The sequence below is a fragment of the Corylus avellana genome, chromosome ca2, assembly GCF_901000735.1.
Source record: "Corylus avellana chromosome ca2, CavTom2PMs-1.0".
Classification (NCBI taxonomy): Eukaryota; Viridiplantae; Streptophyta; class Magnoliopsida; order Fagales; family Betulaceae; genus Corylus; species Corylus avellana.
In genome coordinates, this window is record NC_081542.1 from 11,314,567 (window position 1) to 11,333,894 (window position 19,328).

At 35.5% G+C, this 19,328-nt stretch overlaps 2 protein-coding genes across 2 annotated transcripts; both read right to left on the reverse strand.

Moving 5' to 3' along the window:
• Window positions 1–2,703: 2,703 nt before the first annotated feature.
• LOC132169051 (uncharacterized) lies at window positions 2,704–3,267 on the reverse strand. The gene has a single exon (XM_059580141.1). The coding sequence runs from the start codon at window positions 3,265–3,267 to the stop codon at window positions 2,704–2,706; it is 564 nt and encodes a 187-aa protein (XP_059436124.1).
• A 3,491-nt stretch (window positions 3,268–6,758) lies between these two features.
• LOC132168883 (uncharacterized) lies at window positions 6,759–18,791 on the reverse strand. The gene is made up of 15 exons (XM_059579966.1): window positions 18,398–18,791; window positions 17,079–17,748; window positions 16,694–17,006; window positions 14,588–14,734; window positions 14,384–14,472; window positions 14,145–14,237; window positions 13,096–13,222; window positions 12,287–12,351; window positions 12,030–12,201; window positions 11,269–11,463; window positions 11,103–11,150; window positions 9,140–9,292; window positions 8,903–8,985; window positions 7,751–7,866; window positions 6,759–7,188 (listed from the first exon to the last, which is right to left on the reverse strand). Exons 2-15 carry the CDS (start codon window positions 17,675–17,677, stop codon window positions 7,106–7,108), a joined length of 2,283 nt encoding a protein of 760 aa, XP_059435949.1. The 5' UTR covers window positions 17,678–17,748; window positions 18,398–18,791; the 3' UTR covers window positions 6,759–7,105.
• Window positions 18,792–19,328: the final 537 nt, after the last annotated feature.

Consider the following 19,328-nt stretch of genomic DNA (forward strand, 5'->3'; position numbering starts at 1 on the left):
TGGGACTTCAATTTTTTTTTTTTTTTTTTTTAAGATTAATAATATTTTAAATTAATAATCAGATGTAGTTGTGTTTATTTTGTAAACTTAAGTTTGATAGGATTGGGTTAGGTGGCAACTTCTTATTGGTGGCAAAAACCTCCTCCTTTTTGCCATGACCGAACAGCAGCTGCTCTCTTTCTAATTACCCAATGGTGCCTACGAGAAACCAGAGAGAAAAAGAGAAATAAAAAAATAAAAAAAATAAAAAAAAAATTGAATATAATTTTATTGAAAAATAAAATAAATAAAGTTTTAGAGAGTGAAATGTAAGGGGTTTTGTAAAAATGAGGAGCTAAAATAATAATAAATAAATAAATTTTAGTTAAATTTGGCTAGACTTTAGCTAATTTAATGGAAAATGCTTTTAAAAAAAAAAAAAAAAAAAAGCAGCAGTCCATCCCACTTTGAATTGTGCTTAATTTGATTACAACAATGATTATGGTTATAATGAAACTGACTAACTTTCCATTAGATTCCACAACCCTGAAGGAAAGCAGGATTTAATCTAGTGTCTATAATCACAGCAATTAATGGACTTTATTTGTCAATTAATTTTTATTTTATCTTTCATCAATGCAACTAACAAATCATTATCAGATTCATTCTTAAATGGAAAATAATATGAATTGAGATCTCTTAAAAAAATTTTAAAATTTAAAATTCTTAAATTTATAAATTTTAACTGTTTATCTTATCTAAGTGTTTAAAATAAGCCGTGTTTTAATATTTAATGAGAAAACAATAGCATAAACAATTTGAAATAAGTATGGATGGTAGGCTGTAAGAAATTGGTAATGTTAGTTGATCAGATTAAATCGATTAGAGACATAATCTGTCTATAACATAAATTTGTACACTTTCTAAAATATTAAGATTAAAATTTAAAAAATAATAATAAAATAAAAATAGTAATCTTTTATCTTACCATTATAATATAGACAAAATGTCTTCTTCTTTTCTTTTTTCTTAATTGTGAAAGATTTAAAAATATTTATCTATTAAACATTTTTATATTATCCTCAACATATAAATTTTTTATCTATATTGAAATAGACCAAAATATGACATAATATTTATTAAAAATGGTGACGTGTGGAAATGTCAGAGGAGGGGAAGTGGTTGAAAAAGAGAAGTGGACCCCACCACGTGAGTTGAACAGAAGACATGTGTTAAGTCTTTATTAGCTCTTCTCATTCATTCACTCAATACACGTTTCGTAGCGACGGAGGTGTTGGCAGGTAAAATCCTCATATTTTTTATTTTTTTCCAATGTCCACAAAAAAGATGAGGAGGGAGAATTCAAAGTTTCGAACTAGTCACTTTTATTTCATGAAACGTGGTTTATAACTGATTGAGCTACTCCTTAAAAATAAAATTCACATATTTACGCACACACCGAAAGCAAAGCAATGCCCAGCCTTTTATCGTCTACAACGGTTCAACCAGTCGCTGCACTTTCAATTTTTTTTTTTTTTTTTTTTTTTTGTCGGTTAGGAATTTTTTGTTAAATAGTTTATGTTATGAAGTTTTTTCTATATATATACTAGTTGGGAGGCACGTGCAAGCAAGGGCAGAACCACGAATTTCTTCCTAGGGGGTTGGAAATCAAATATATATATATATATATATATATATATATATATACGCGTATTTATGCAAAACAAGACAGACAAATCTTAAAATGGTTTCCAAAAAATGATTTTTGCATTTTACGGTGTTTATTGCGACGGAAAATATTTTCCTTTTTACAGAAAATTTTTCTTTAATTTTTGGAAAATGATTTATGCCATAAACCATTTTTCGACTTTGAGCATCTCATTCTCAAATCGACTGACCTTGCCAAAACCCACCTAAGACCATGCCGGGACTTGATTGGGACTCGCCCCGAACCTACCTAGAACCCCGCCGAAACCTGCCCAGTACTTAACCAGGACTTGCCTAGGACCCGCTCGGGACTCCGTCGGGACCTGCCCAGGGCCACACCAAACCTGAACGAGACCCGCCTGGAATTGCCCAGGACCCGCCTAGACTTGACTAGGACCCAGCCGGAACTTGACCAGGACTCACCTAGGACCCACTCGGGACATCGCTAGGACTCGTCCGGGGGACTTGACCGGGACTCGCCCAGGACCCACTCGGGACCTGCCCGAGACCCGACCGGACCTGAACGAGACTCTCTCGAACTTGCCCAAGACCTGCTCGGGACTTGACAGGGACCCACCCAAGACTTGCCCAGGACTTGACCGGGACCTACTCGAGACTTGACTAAGACCCAACCGGACCCACTTGGGACCTAACTGGGACCCAACTAGACTTGTCTGGGACCCGCTCGAGACCTGCCCGAACTTGTCGGGACATGCCCGGGACTCGCTCTTAACCCGCCCAAGACTCGTCAAAAAATATTTTCGGCGAAAAACATTTTCCTTGAAAATAATTTCTTAGAAAATATTTTCCGGTATTTGGTGTGTACGCGGGACTCAGTTCAGACACCTGTATATTAACAGAGCTAAGTCATAAGTCATAACTGTATACAAAAGTTACATGTCTATAGAATCATCCTTAAAAAGAACTTCCCTTTTGAATACAAAAGTGTTGCAGTTTGCTATAAATATGTACAAAAAAAATTCCATAAAAGAACTCTGTATGTCCTTGGAATTATGCTCAACGACGATCTTTCACAGAATAAAATTCATCCATTATCATCTCTGTAGTGAAATCCTGAGCAATTTCTTTCTCAATATAAATGACCAAATGATGTGCTAGAAACTCATCCTCCATTTTACTATGCAATCTAGTTTTTACAAGTTTTATCGCAAAAAATGCTCGTTCAGTGGTGGCGGTAGAAACAGGTAGAGTCAACACTAGACGAATCAGCATGTCAATCAAATTATAAATCTTTGACTTTCCCGAAATTGCCAATCCTCTGCATAACTCAGATAAAGTGGACATATTCTGAAAATCTGAATGTTTAGGCATATCAAGCTGATAATGATGCAATTGAAATCTCAAATAGATTTTTTCTTGCTTAGTAAAATCTTGAGGATAAAACTTCTTAGTTAAGTTGCATATATCCTCAATCTTAAATGATTTGTATGCATCTTTAGGGCTTAAGGCATCGCTAAGAATAACAAGTTCCACTGCATGCTCATTGAATCTATTATTCAGTTCTTGCAATTGAAAATCTATCACAACAATAAATATATCAATTCTAAAATGATGCTCCATTGTCATAAAAGATTCTTCATATTGGCGATGGGATCTGCCTCGAGCTCTAATATAATGAGCATTCATATTAGGGACATCAATTTCATTTTTTTTCACAAAATAATTTAATAATACCAAGAAAAGGCTCTCGCTCTTCATTTCTCAACTTCTGAAGAAGTAATTTTGTAGTTGAAATTACACTCAAATGTCTTGAGAATTTTGTTGCAAAGCTTGGCAAAGAGAATTAGTAAATCCCATAATCCGTTTTATCAAATGCTAGATCAAAACAAATTCAAATGAGGTTAATACATGTTGAGAATTACTACGTGTTGGGTAAGAAATTAGAACATTGCATGCATTATGTCACTCTGACCGAACATTTGCCACACTTTGACCGAACATTTGACCTCGATCCCGAATATTTAGACAGTGTCCATAATGGGTAATTAGGGTTTTTGTGATGCTCTAGCAAGTTTAACTCCCAATTAGGATTTTTTGCGTTTGAAATAGGTTTTCTAAGTGTTGTAAGTAACATTAGAATATATTTCGCAACAATAACAGTTTAAGATGTCTGAGGATTTGAGTGAGTGGACGAGATAAGTAAATACTTACAATTGTTTTCAATAAAAACGTGTGATATGTCAACTAACTGAGCAAGTGTATATTATGAGCCTATTGTTGGGATCGTTTATGTAAATTTCAAAAAAAAAAAAAAAAAAAAAAAAAAAAATTTACGCAACCAAATAAAACATGATCTCCAAGACCTTCTACCATCAAGACAAATATGTTTAGATCTAAGGCAAACATATAAATTAAGATTAGTTACATGTAGTTTTGGCCTCTCATAGGCATTATGACATAGGAGTGTGCATCCGATCTTCCCATGGTGTTGGACTAAGTAGTTGAAGTTCTAACAAACTTGAACACTTTAAGTATGAGTCCATACTCATCTCACCTTCATTGCATTCTTCATGAATTTGAAGAACATCTTTATGTTCTTCATTGTATTTATAAAGAAGTTCTTGAAAACTTTGGAAGTTTGTCAAGGTCTTCAAGATCTTCAAATAGTTGGGGAGAAGATTGCTCTGTTAGATCTTCTTTTTGATGACTGAATATGACTAGCTATGATTGTAGACTCACAAAGTTTTCTCAAGAATAAGAGAAAACTAGAAGCAAAACTTTGGAGAGAGAAAATTCTCCCTAGCCGTGCATTTACTCTTGTGGGAGAATGATGTTGTGTTTTTTGTTTTCACAAAAATCACAAGTTTATGAACTGTCTCAGACTTATTTCAGGTACTTTGCTTCTCAATTGAACATATATTTATAATACTAGGATCTCTAGAGAAAAGTATTTTAAAACCTTGTGGGAGTGGGATCCCAATCCTAGTATTAAACAGCCAAGGGGGTCAAAATGACCTCCCTTGCCCCTAGCACCACATGGCCATGGGGAGAAAATATTCTCTCCTTGCGCCTAGGCTAGGGTTTTAACCTAGTCCATTCCCACTTGGTTTAGCACTTGAGCTTGGGTTTTATCCTCAAGTCCAATGCTCATTTAACTTTAGCCAATGGAATTAATTCCATTAAGCCCAAAGTTTATTTACAAGCCTAAAGAATTAAAATCATAAACCCAAGGCTTATTTTAATTCCTTAGCATATAGGAATTAAATTATGAGCCTAGTGCTCTATTTAATTCCACAAATCCAATTTCTCCAAATAACCAATAAGATTAAATAAATTTGTTGGCCCATGTTTTATTAAAATAAAACATCCCAATAAATAAATAAATAACTGAGGAACAATATAATTTTTCAGTCAATTTATATCAGCTCAAAGAGGGACCTAAAGGAAAAATAGCATTAGCTTAATAGGCCTGTAACCATGTCTTTCAAGACCATGTCACACGACTTTATTTAATCGCAATTAATTCCACTAAATAATTGTGATTGCAATCTAATGATTATTTTTTATTTAATCAATTAATCCTCTTGACATAATCATTTCATAGTCGAACCAAAGTTTTTGAGCTGTCACTTTGTTTTCTACCTCTTTTCCTTGAGTTAGTTGTTTAAATTCATGATTATCCTCATGTATCTTGTGAGAATACATCTCACCTTGTACACGTATAAGTTTTCAGTGTACCTACTAAAAACACTCGGGCCTAAGATTTAGGATAATCTTTCCCATTAAATCTAAAACAAGGGGAATATTCCTTATCGCTTTATTTTCTGACACATGATTTGGATTCCTTCTTAAAGTTGGTATTCCCACAATGTTACATGCAATTACCCAACATACTGAGGTTGTTTCAACCGACGATAGGTCTTACTCTATGATATATCTAAATAATCAACATTTCATATATGAGTTCACGAACTTCTTAGGATTTAGAGTAAATGTTAAATCGTCGTGCACATACATCATTTGTAATGACATTATAAACAAATGATGATTCACGTGGTCCTGTTTGGTGTGACATAACCCTGTCTATACCCCAATATATTAACCTAAAGCCTTTCTGCTTCTCATGACCGAAACAAGTCATTTGAGGTTTAATATGTGATTTAGATGGAGTTCCCAGTTCCATTTACAACTACGAACAACAAGTATTATAAGTTGCAAGGGCCTTTGAGTATGATGTTATGTGATACCCTCACATCACTCAAATACAATGCATTTTAGGAATCTTACATACTTATAATCAGATAATACACAATCACATATATGCCATGCAAAAATAAGTGTATGTCTTTTGTTCTAATCAAAACATTATCCAATCAATTGGAATTTTAGACACCATTCTCAACACCTATTACTTCTTCTGAAATTGGGTAATCGCATGTGAATTTCTCTCCCCCCAAAATCCTTAGCGGCATCCACTATGCTTTGGCTTGTCCCCGCTATGGTATTGGTATCTTTCTCCGCCTGGGTAAGATTCGACGATGACACATACACCACATCGTAACTCATATTTGATTTTTGGGCTACCAATCTCCTTACAACTCCCACCAACCCAAGACTCGTCATAACTTTTTTCTTTTTTTTTGTTTCTGTACCCACTTAATACTCGACCCATCTCAAGCTGCTTTAGACGTCTGTCAATTTCGTTTTTAAAGGAAACCAAAATTAAAAACTTGTAACATCTCACATAAGTTATATTTGTAGCACAGACAGGGACACTGTTCGTTCCCCATTTTATCAAGAAGCTTGATTGAGTCCTCTCCCAACTTTAAAACTTGTGACAAGTAATTATGTTTGGTTGAAAAGGTTGATGCTTAAACTACTAAGGAGGAGTGCAGAGCAGCAGAAGGCTCTTTCGTTCTACAGCCACCAGCATGGTTTTTGACATTATTGGTCAAAATGAAATACTGGACTTGGGTGGTAGAAATAGCAACTCATTCATTGTTTTCCACATTTCCACCAAATCTCGTCTTTTAATTACTTGTCAAATACCAGCTTGTATCCCATATCACTTCAATTTTCCATTTGCGTAAGTCGGAATCCAAGGGCACCAATTTACAAAATCAAACACCAAACAACATTTTATTGCTAGAGAATTTTATGCCACACCTCATACAAGACATATAACACAAAAGTCCATAACTGTATACACATACCTCATTTTCTATATATTGATTTCATTGCAGTAAGGAATGCATCACTACTTCCTACTGCTACAACTGCAAAGAATCTTTAAGCTTTTTCTTCGGTTCAAGGTGGGGTGGGCATAAAGCAAAAATCTCATAGATATTGAGACAGTCACTGTGTCCCCAAGTACATGCAACATGTGCTCCAACCAAGCTGCCAATGCAACCAGAAAGATAAAGCTCTGATTAATTAAATGGGGTACATACATAAATGCCTATGATTTCCCTGCTTCAGCTGTATCAGCATCTTCTATTTCGCTGCCTAATTTGACGATATCTTCAACTAGTATCTTTCCTTCTGTTGCAAAGAAAATGGCAAAAGTAGTTCTCACATAAGAGTGGTTATAATGAGGTTTGAACATCAATATGAATAATGAAAAAATAAAATAAAAATTCATATATGTGAAAGCTTTTAGACATTTTAATGAAATGAATCATTGCAACTTTATTCGGCAATTGAAACATGTTAATATTGCACTTCTTCCCCACTAGAGATTGTCTTCCCTCTTTTTGTGCTAAAAAAGAGAAATAAATAATTTTGAAGTTTTTTCTTTTTTTTTTTGAGGGGGAGGTGGTTGTAACAACATTAATCTACAAAATGAAAAATTCCATTAACAGCTACTTATGATGGTAGAGAATGCTTTCATCTCCACATGGCATTGAACCCCTCATAATTCATATATAATTGCATCAAAAGAAAATATAGTAAATGAGAGCTGGCATCTCTAAAAGTCCGCCTGTAGACATTCCTATTTAGTTGGAACACTTGAGACATGCTGATAGACATTTACGATTTACATTTATTAGGTGAAGCGAGGATGAGAACCAGAAAAGGGAAGAAATAACCTATTGCCACTGACCTTTATCCTTGGAAAGGTTGCTAATAAGTTCCTGAATACCCTCCTTGTCCAAGGTGTCCTTCAGGTACATTGCAGCAGAAGCAACCTCCTCAGGTGTCACTTTCCCATCGTAGTCCCTGGCACAAAAATGACAAAAATAAATTGATTTGAAAGAAAAAAGAATAGATGGTACTGAATTCTTAAGAAAGAGGGTAATGGATGTTCACAATTGTTTTGTTGTCAGGAGTAGACTAAACACTTATTTGTGAACTGCTGGTGGTAATTATCTTTATAAACATAGTGTCAGGAAATGAGATGCATATGCAGGAGGATTCAAAAGTACATATATACCAAGTGACTAAGAAGACTACAAATTACACTGGTGCATTATAGGTAGGAAGTAATGATCTTCTTGAGGGTGAAAGAGTACACTTCTTAGGAAGACGGGTGATGTAGGAAGATTGATACTAATACATGATTTTGCATTTGCTTGATCTAGCACAGGAGGTGATATATGATATATGTTCAGCACAGGCATTAAAAACTCTCAAGTGTTGGAGCCTTATTTTAGGAGACTCCCAAACTATGAAATAGGATAACCGGTATGTATTCAAGCTTTGACTCAAGTCAATAGGAGGAGGTGAATTTGGAGTTGCATCGGTAGAAGTTTCACTTTAAATTTCTATTTTACTACAAGTTGACTGTTCCAGGAAAGTTTCTCATCCTACGAGGTTTCGTCCCCTACATCTCACCTGAGGCAGCTTTAAGCCATAGGAACAATCTTCATAACCAACAACATGGTTCTTTAGTGGACCAGTCTAAAATATTTTATTTTCTATAATTGAAGTTCTCAAGTAGCAAATTATTCATTTTCCTGTGACTTACATACTATCTAGACAATGCAACATATGCATTTTAATTTTGGTGCTAGGGCGTAAAAAGTACTTGATAGGCACAAGGTAGAGTAAAAAAAGTAATCGGGCATTAAGACAAGGTATGCCTGAAAAGCTCGAATACCTGTACTTTGTTCCATAATTATATATGAGGGATAGTCTAAAAAATCCTATATGCACGCATCATAAACGTGTACATAAGTTACGTGTACATAAGTTCTGTAGCAAATTCAACATAGCATCGACTGTCAAAAGATATGGTTCCGAAAGGGCAACAAACCTGTCAAGCAGCCGCCAACGGTCTCCAATTTTTGCATCAACGTCATCAATTTCCTTTTCAAGCTTGTGGAGCATAGCATCAACCTGAAACATGAACGTCCAGTAACATTTTTTGTAACTTGCCACTTGCACATAGAACGCATACAATCAAAGGCAGTAACTAAATACATCAGCTGGGACTAAAATAAAGACAAATATTTGGAGGTTCATAACTCAAGAATGGTTGAAATGTCATTACCCTGCCTATAAGTGCTGAAGAAACCTTGTGACCTACACCTGTCTCAGTAGCAGCATGGTCACTCTCCTCCTCCCTGGCAGCTTTGTATGCCCTCTTAGCTTCTTCTTCACCATCTGTACCCTCTTTCTCCACGACTCTATTATACAGCTCTATCTGGAAATGATAATAGCAACAACAAATATAACCAACAGAAGAATATACTGAAACAGATAGAAGGTTTCAAAGGAGAAAGGAAGACCAAATAAAGTTTGTATATAGTACAGTTGACAACAAAATTCAAGGGGAAATGACACTGCCATGTCGCAGTGACCTTTGGATGACATAGCCACTGCTCAAGATATACATATGAATTTAAAATAAAAGAGAGACATACGTTATGACAGAGAGGTTCAAAGTATCATTTTATTAATACGACAGATTGTCTCCAGTAATCACCTCCAGTAACAACATACATGGAGTTCATACTCAGAAGACAAATTTCACCAAGACCCTTCATGGATGAGGAAAAGAAATATCAAATGAAAAAAAGATTAAGAAGAAGATTAAAAAAAATCATACTCAAAAACTATTTTATTTGCAAAGTCACCATTATCTCGCAGCTACCAATCATTAGATGGCAGCTATTACTCATGGTTTTGTTAAAAAAATGTAAGGCCCATCCTCTGCTGTAAGTCGCAAAACACAATTGGGAGGTGGATTTGCCGAAGGCTTTCTTTCTGCAGCATTTGTGAGTCGTGTTTCAACTTTTCGGTAACGGTGATGATGAGGTTCGTGGACTTGAACTAGCAATGAGAAATTGAGAAATGCTTCTTTGCATTCTAGCATCTATCTCGCGTACATATCCACTGAGTTGGCGTACTCCATCCACTATTGATGGGTTTTATTTTTTTGCTTTATTAATTAAGGGTGGATCGAGCATGCCATCTCAGCGGAGATGGACACCAGAATGCAAAGAAGCATTTATCTAAAAAAATTATATCAATTCTTTTTGTAGGGGTTGAGGAAATTAGATAGTGATAATTTTCCTTGAAAGGATGTGTGGTGTGTGCAGCCCTTCCTAGGTTGCCTTTTTTGGGTTCACAATAGCTCTAAGAAAGATTTTAATAGTGGATAATTTGATCAAGAGGAAGAGAGTTGTTGGTGCTATATGTGTAAGTGTAATCAAAAACTGTGGCTTATCTTCCTCATTAGGCACTGCCCGTGAACTACTAAGAAGCTCAAGAAGGGTAGAAAGAAAAGGTCCCGCTTGTTTTCCTGGGAGGGTGGTTCCATTATGTTTAATGTGGTGGATCTAGATGGCGCTAGGTTGTACAGCACTAGATCGAGCTTTTATCCCTTAGACTAAAGACACTGTTTCTGAAATGGATTGTTGCCTAGTTATTGATCAACTAAATATTTGACTCTTCAATTAATTTATTGGAATTCTCACTTTGAGTCAACCGTTTTTCTTTGTCTCTTTGTTCTCTTCTATTATTTTCTTTTCCTTCCTTCGTGAGTTATATACTTCTTGTGTGCTTGGGCTTTGCTCTCTCTTTTTCAAACAAATGTAATAGTCAACTGAGAGAGAGAGAGAGAGAGAAAGAGAGGAAAGCATACAACATATGTCAGAAACAGAGAATATATATATATATTCTCTGTTTCTGACATATGTTGTATGTTTTATATATATATATATATATAGTGACCCAACATATGTCAGAAACAGAGAATATATATATATATTCTCTGTTTCTGACATATGTTGTATGTTTTATATATATATATATATATATATAGTGACTATTTTTGCATTCAAGATCATAAGGTGACAAACTCAAAAGAAAATGGAGAGATTGCTCTTTCTGAAAAGTGACGGTAGCAGCATCTTCCCTGAATCTTCAAATATAGATTTTGCCACTTTTCTAAGATCGCAATATTTAAAATGTATCATTCATAAGTCACAGATAGAAATTAGTTAGCTTACCTCCTTTTTGACAAGTCGCAAGAACTCTTCACGCTCCCTGCTTACTGACTAAAATGAGTGGCAGAGAAAGCAAATCAAGAGTCTAAGTACCATTGCACTAAAATAAAATAATAACAATAGTAAGACTAAGACAAGCCTTATAACATCAATTACTTCCATTCCTTACAGATGCTGATGCCAAAACAGCCAACGCACGACTGAGCTCACAAAGCTGCTCCACTTTCTCCAATGTTTTCACTCTTGCCTGTTCGTGTGCTTCCCCAGCCATTGGCGTAGTCATCTCTTCCAAAGCCACATCCTTTCGGCTATCAGCAGATTCCTTCATCTTGGCCTGCTCCTCCTCCTCTTCCTCTTCCTCCTCCTATATTTTAAAACAGTTACTCAGCAAACAAAGATCTTAGGATATGGTATACCAAAGACCTAAAAACTAAATAACCATAAAAGTTCCCGTGCAACAAAATGACATGCTCCTTGCACATTAATTGGTCTACAATACAGGAAAGCTCTTTTACATATTTAAATTACAATTGGTGTGCCTCAGAAGTCTTGGATGATGTTCAGCCAGATATGGCATATACAAAATTCTGACATTATCCTTCTCATTTTTGAAGGATGGCCCTCTTTTAATACAAGTTCAGAGAACTTAACTTAATAATTTATGTTACCTTAATAACTATGCCTTTTTGTTAAAAATTAAAAAAATCATGATGGGAATTTTATGAATGACATGGAGAATAAGGTTGAAGAATAACTTTGATAAGCATTAGTAACAGAACATCCAAAAGAAAAAAAAAATATATATATATATATAATCTGCTAGCAAACTGAGTCCCCATAATACTAGAAAAGAAAACTAGAATACCAATTCTCTTGCCCCACAAAAAGCCACTGAACATGGAAAAGCACCTAAGCATAGTATAATCAAACCTTAATCAATTCCTCCTGCATTTCTAGGAACTCCAATTTCCTCCTCCTTTCTGAAACAGCATCTTCAGAAGGCAAAGTTGTCACTTGAACAGTATCCACAACTTCATCTGGCAAAGAGGAGATTGCTTCTTGAACAACTTCCTCAGGCCTTTTACCATACATAGAGAAGGCTCTGCAGAGGGTACAGACCACAATTAAGCAAATTTAGATGTGGTTGTGTCTTGAAACAAATATAAAGAGGTGCAGCATTAAGTTACCTAGAAAGAATCAAGAGGGAAGATGGAAGAGAGTGGTTAAGAGACAAATCCAACCAATCACGCAGCTGCAAACAGATATTACGACTTATACACCTGAATAAAGAGAAACTTTTCTTCTACCTTCTATAAGGAAAGCAATATAACAAAAATTGAAAAGCAATTGCTAAGTTTTCAATGGCATCCCCAAGAATTATCATAGATAAGTTATAGACATCAGAAGAGGTTCACTGACATAAATAAGTCAAGGTTGACTGCTTCTAGAAGTCACAAAAGCTTTTATTAATTAGCACACTTGATATATATTCAATGTATTAATGAAAAATTGTTCTCAATGCTTCAGAAAATTCTGTGTCGTATCCAGAGGACAATGCGAGTACAAGAGAAAGTCAATATTGGCCATTTTACATGAGTTCATTGCAAACATTCAGAAGTTTAGAACTAATTAGGTTCAAAGTGATATAATGTCATATACGCATGAAATTTCCTTTGTCCTCGAGGGTAATTACTTGCGAAGAGGTACAATAAAAATGCTGTACATTGCTTAAAAGAAGGTCAGGCATAGCACACAGTGAGTTCAGGTAAAGTGGCTACTTCAACAGCTCTGAACAGAAAACTATTGGGTCAATGCTGGCCATTTCAAAAGAACACGAGTTTCTGATAGATGCATGTAAGACCACGAACAGAGGAAATAAATTAAGACTGCAGATTTTGGTACTGAGCTTCTCATTCACAATCACAATCACCCAAAGAAAAGGCCACATTCATTTGTTAGCTCGTGAAAATAATGGATAAGATGTAAGAGCATGAACCTTTTGCCGCATTTCCTCCACTGAAGGTAATGCAAGCATTCCTCGATCTCTACAGGCTTGACGAAGTTCTGCTTCTGAAAGTGAATCCACACCCTCGGCTTGAATCAACTTATCATCATTCTTGATCCTGCCAAACTCAAAAAGTGTCATTTTTATAATGAAAAATTTCAATGTTACAAAAGTCTCTGAAGTTTTTGTCTACCCTCATTTTTAGCTTATCTTGAAAATCCTCAAAGTGGCAACACAAATTCTTTAATTTCAATGTATAAAGCATGAAAATTGGTTGTAACTGCATATGTGAATCTATTATTCATATGTATCATATTAAATTTTAAGGCAACTTTTTATAAAAGGCCCAACATTTTTAATATGTAATGATAAATCATATCAGGAACATGAAATATGCATAAAATGTAAACAAAAACCAAATTCAGGGGAAAAAAAAAAAAAAAAAAATCATATAGACTACAAGAGTTTTTTGGTCATGATTATTTCCTTGGCATACCAACCAATGAACTTATCCACTGAAAAAACTCCCCAGAAATCTTTAGACACCAGAACTGTAATAGAAACAAAGAACCCACTAAAATTGCCTCCAAAAGAATTTCAAGAAAAATACCATTAGAAAGTTGATTCTTTTTCCCTTTCAAAGATAACAATGGTCTGAGAAACATTTACAACATTTCTTTATGTCCTTAATCTTCACTAAATAATACCAAGGCGAGTATCCAGTTCAATCTTAGTATGTAAAAAAATGAGCAAAGAGTGTAAGCAAATCGGCAACAAATCCTCGTTTTATAAGCAGATCGGCAATAGATCACAAGATATTTCACGATGAACCTTCTGTATGTGTAATAAACCAATAAGGCAAAGACCAATTGTGAAAATTCAGTGGCCCACAGTTAAAATACACTTTTCAAAGGCTTCCATGAAGAAGCTTCTGACCGCATAAGCTAAAAGCCCCATGTCCAGACCAAAAGCTACACAAGCAAGTTAGCCAAAAGAGACCTGCCCGCTGAGGGGGGGAGTGAAAACAAAATGTATCTTACTCTTGCAGTCTTTTCCGAAGCATAAATCGCAGATACGCATCTGTTCCATATGAGCTGATACCCATATATTTGCACATGTTTACTAACCGTGGCCTGCATATAGCAAAACACAGTTGCTTTTGTCAAATACTGCAGCGATAACAAAAACGCCAGTAACCCTAAGAGTTAGTTGACAGCCATGGGAGTCAAACTAAAGGGCAAAAGTACTACCAAAATATGAAGTAAACCAAAAAACCAACCTGCTGATGTTATCCAAAGTAAGCTCATCATTGAATAACTTGGCAAAGCCTAAAATTTCATCATTGGAAACACGGGCACCTGTTCTAACCTATTTAAATCACAGAAGATAAACAAACATAACATTTCACCAACAGGACACCGGTAATATAGAGTCGCTCTACCTCCCTTGTTTATTTGGAAAGGAAAATGTATAGATAACTTACCTTATTGATAAATTCATCAAGATCTTCTGCTGTCTTCTTAACTTCTCCACTTCGTGAGTTTTGGACTTCCATTGCCATTTCTTTCACTGTGTCCTGAAGAAACTTTGCATATTCTATTCTTGCATTAAGCCTCCTTTTCAAAGCCTCCTACAGGTTAGTCATTTGAATTGAGACCAAAACTCTCCTTAATAATGGGACAGCAAAATCTGACGGGGTACACACATAGACATGCATGCATATATCTACATATATCTATGTATGGTGTGTAAGAATCATGCTTACCCCACATCAAATCTCAACTGTTGATGAATGGAAAGATGACACACAAAGCAACTAGGTGCAACAATTTGTAGATATTCTAACTAACGGTTAAGCAACAGTGGTATAGTTAGTTTATCCTTCACTTCTCAAAATATACACGAAAGATTTTATTATATTACCTGATACATATTACACCAATATATACCTTGCTTCAGCTGTTAGGAACCATCATGTTGATCTGCTCGCAGCATAGAAATTAATGCCAACTAGGAAAAAATAGTTTATTGTTTTCATTTTCATCACTCTAGGCCTGCTCAGCCTTCTGTAATTTGCATACCTCAAAATCGATAAGTAAACAAGTCATTGGTTTTTGTATGACTAGGCCAGAAGAACCAACATTTTAAGAACTAAGGTACATGAAATATCACACTGTCAGTATTGCTCACTAAAACCCATTGAAATTTGCAGCTTGGGCAATACTTGTGCAAATTCTGATGGAAAAGTCTCTTGGAATCAATAGTTTGCCTTTACATCACACCACATAATATGTCCTGCAGTAAAAAGCTTTTCTTTTATCTCAACTTCCTCAACAAGGGCCTTTAAAATTGTTAAAACATCTTAGGACACCTCTTTCAAATTTTTGCATTTGATCAAATTTTTGTTAGCTTGTTGATAATCAAGAAGGAAAGATAATGTTTTTTTATCTCAACTTTCTCTCGGATAATGTTTTCTTCTATTTCTTCCCTTGTCGAAAATCAATATTGGCTACTTTGTCAGCGTTTTTAGCAAGTATTTTTGTTTTGGGGTTAAAAATTGTGTTTTGATGTGACATAAAGGTGAGAAGTGTTTTCTGGTGGGGTGCAAATTTGAGAAAAAAAAATGTTTTTTATTGAGTACACCTGCTTATTTTGAGAAAGCACAAACAACCATAAAGTTGACTCCTTGAAAAAAAAAAAAAAAAAAATGTAATTGCGTGGCCACTTTCAGTGGCTACCATCCCTCTCCTTCACTGAGGGTGTACACACAGCTACTCTATTTTTTTTTTTTTTCTTTTAAATTGTTTTAAATAATAATAAGTTAGCTCCTACCATTGCAAAAGTTCAGCACCTATTTTGTTAAAATATGCTTACAAGGTGGGAAATTTTTTATAAAAAAGTGTTTTGTGTTAATGTATTTGAGAAAAGTGTGTTTTTAAAACTGAAAATAGAAAACAAAAGCACTTGGAGAATACCTTAGCAAAGGTAGCCAATTTTTTTTCCTCATATTTTTTCCCAACTCTATCTTATTAAACTCTTGCGAGAGCATTATTATATGAATAGTATCTTGGATGTGCTACGAACTGTAATATGATGTGTTCTCTCACTTAAACAGCAAGAACTTGCTCAAATGAAACCAATTTACCCGAGATAACTGCTTTAACATAACTAACTGGAGTAAATAAAGAATCCTTGCAACAACAAATAGCTTAACTCTCTCAAAAAGAATCCATTAGCAAAGAATATATAAAACGCAACATGTTATCAACTTTAAACTTCAATCCTGTAGTTACAGTATATTTTCAATAGAAAATTTGTAAAAACAGTGCACACAGGAACCCTATAAACTAAGATGTTTTGTCACAGAAAAATATCATGGGCAGTGACCTAGAACCACTGACTGGCAGTGGTTAAATATTTGGGCACCACCCTCTCATAAGGGTTATGAATCAGTAAAACTTTAAAGCGATAAACCAAAAGGGAACAGAATACAGAGATTGGTCCACTCACTGTCCTCCAAAACTATAAAGTTAGGAATCATATATAACTTAAAAAGAGTATCTCTTGGGACAGACATCACAATTATTACCTGTTCTTTCATCTTGTCCTGGAAAGTTGATGGTAACATGTTGGGAAATAGTTTCAGGAATACCGGCAGCAAGAACTCCATGAATGGAACTATAATAAAAACTGCAACAGGAACTAGCCTGAAAATATCAGCTGTGGTACGTGTGAGCTGCTGTCTCTCCCTTCGAGAAAGACTCTTCCCATTAGCAAGCTTCAACAATAACCTTGAGCTGATCCTAACATCAGCCCAAAGTAGTTTTGTACCCAACCAATAGTGCTGCAATGTAGATTTGAATTCATCCTTCCAATGGCGAAGCTTCTTAGCCCAGTCCTCCCTATGAGTATAATAACAAAATAAGTACAAAGCAAGTTGTTAGATCAAAGGCAACAGAATAAGATTTCTAGACCTGCTCATGGAGGCAACAGCTCTCAAAGCAGGACCAATTCCAAGAAGCCTGGTCCATACTCTCTTCATTATAGATTCAGCACTCTTTAGCGATTCTTGGGTCTGCTTAGCTTTTGCTTTGGCTTTAACAGTAGTCAAACCTTCAACTGCTTGATCACACTCCTCTGGTGAAGCTTCCTTTACCTTTTTAGCAATCTGTTGCCGATTCTCACCATTGCGACCAGCCCTTTCAGGTTGACTGGCTGTGGCTGTGGAAGCATAGCGAATAGATAATGAAATCCACTGAACTCCCAGAGAAGGAACAAAATCTGCCCTTCCAATTCCACAACCTGAAATTGGAAATGCGAATGAGTTCTGCCTAGAAAATCCAGCTGATAAAAGACCTGGTAATCCATCTTTGTTGACTGAAGATGAACCTCCTTCATTTTGATAATTAGTAACTGCAATTGGATGATTTGCAACCCAGCTTGAACTCAATAATTCATAAGATGGGGATGTACGTCCATGTTTGAAACTCGGGAAACCTTGAATCAAGCAAGTGGATTGATTCAAGGAATTGAATAGGTTTTTCCTCCTTCGCAAAATTGCTCTTGAAGCCATTATGACAATCTTCAGCCTCTATGCAGAGAAAAAAGGCAGTATATCTCATGCAGCCACTTGACTTAGCCAGCCTATATATACAGTGGTGCAATCACCCATCATAACCACATTATCAACAAGTAAATGAATTTTATATACTTCTTGAAGCTTTGATAAATTTAACTCAAACTTGCACCAATTCTCCCCAAATCATCAAATATGTGGTTCACTAACTCATATTGAACAAAGAAATTATAAACTAGATTTTCACATGGAAAAGGGGGGGAGGGGGGGTGGTGGAAGATTTTCTGTGCTTTTTCAAGTTTCTTAGTATTCATTACCCTCTTTTTGATTGCAAAGGATATAAATCTTAAAATTTGACTCTTGGCTCCCAAAATTGAAAAACTGAACTTGAATAAGCAAAGTGATCACTTAGGGTGTTGAGGATAGAAATATGAACAATAAAGGAAAAGATCAACAACGGTCAGAAACCAAATGAGAAAATGAAGAAAACTCCAAGGTTCACATTCCCTCTACAACATTGTTGTCCATGTACAGAAAAATTACATTCAATTCATACAGATTATGTCCCCCAAATTTCTATGTAGATCGATAATCCACAAGTACTTTTTTTCTTCATTCTCGGTTTTATCATGGTATCAGAGCGTAGCGTTGATTCTGAAAGAATGAAAAAACTCTGTTTCTTCAATTGACAAACAGAGTCTTTTTTTTTTTTCATACCTGTTGCACTTTGTTGCTTTTCTATTGCAGTGTCTCGGCAATCTCTTGCCGTGTTTTCTCCAGTCAGATAAACGTTTGGGCTGTCCTCCACCCGTCACAAGGCTTTGCCCGCTCCGATGCTTCCTCGGAGGCCCTGCCCACCCCAATCCGCGCTCAACCCGTGAATTATTGGTGCTGCGGCGGCGTGTCCTACCACTCCCGTCGTAGCTACCGACTCACGATCAGAGTTTCTCCTCCTCCTTTTTCTTGGACTGTTACTGTTTGACACCAGCAGCTTCTGCCAGTTCCGATTCACCGCCGCTCCAGCACGTCCTCTTACTTCTTTGTGCGTTCTGTAATCGCACCAACGAGGAAGGAGATCACCTTTAATTCTGGGTTTTAGCTAAAATCTAGCCTTGTGAGAATATACTCAAAACCGAAACGTATATGAATATACTTCTCGTTTTTCTTTTTTTAAAAAAAAAATTTAATATTAAATTAAAGGTAAATTTAAAATTTTATAAAAATTTTAGAGCTATATACGTCATTTCATCTATTTTAACATTTGTTTAATGTCATACCCTAACATAGGGAGATTGATTGCATCAAATTAAAAGAAACCACCCGGTCCAATGATTTACGATAAAATTTTGGGTTTAAATCTCTTAAGGAAATAGGCATGTGTGCAAGAATCAGAATGAGTGTAAAGAGAATATTTTCATACTTAACTGTATATGTGTAGGTAATTGTGGTTAATTTCAAATATGACATCACCTATGATATTGCAAATATTTGAATCCGACTATGAAATACGGCCTTGTTTGGATGACACTTTTTTTGGATTTGTTTTGAAATTAGGTTTTTTCGATTTTGTAAAAATTTTTGGTTCAAATTTCTGGAATGCAAAAATTTGCATGTTGACCATGAAGTACAATTTTCATTTTGAAATCCT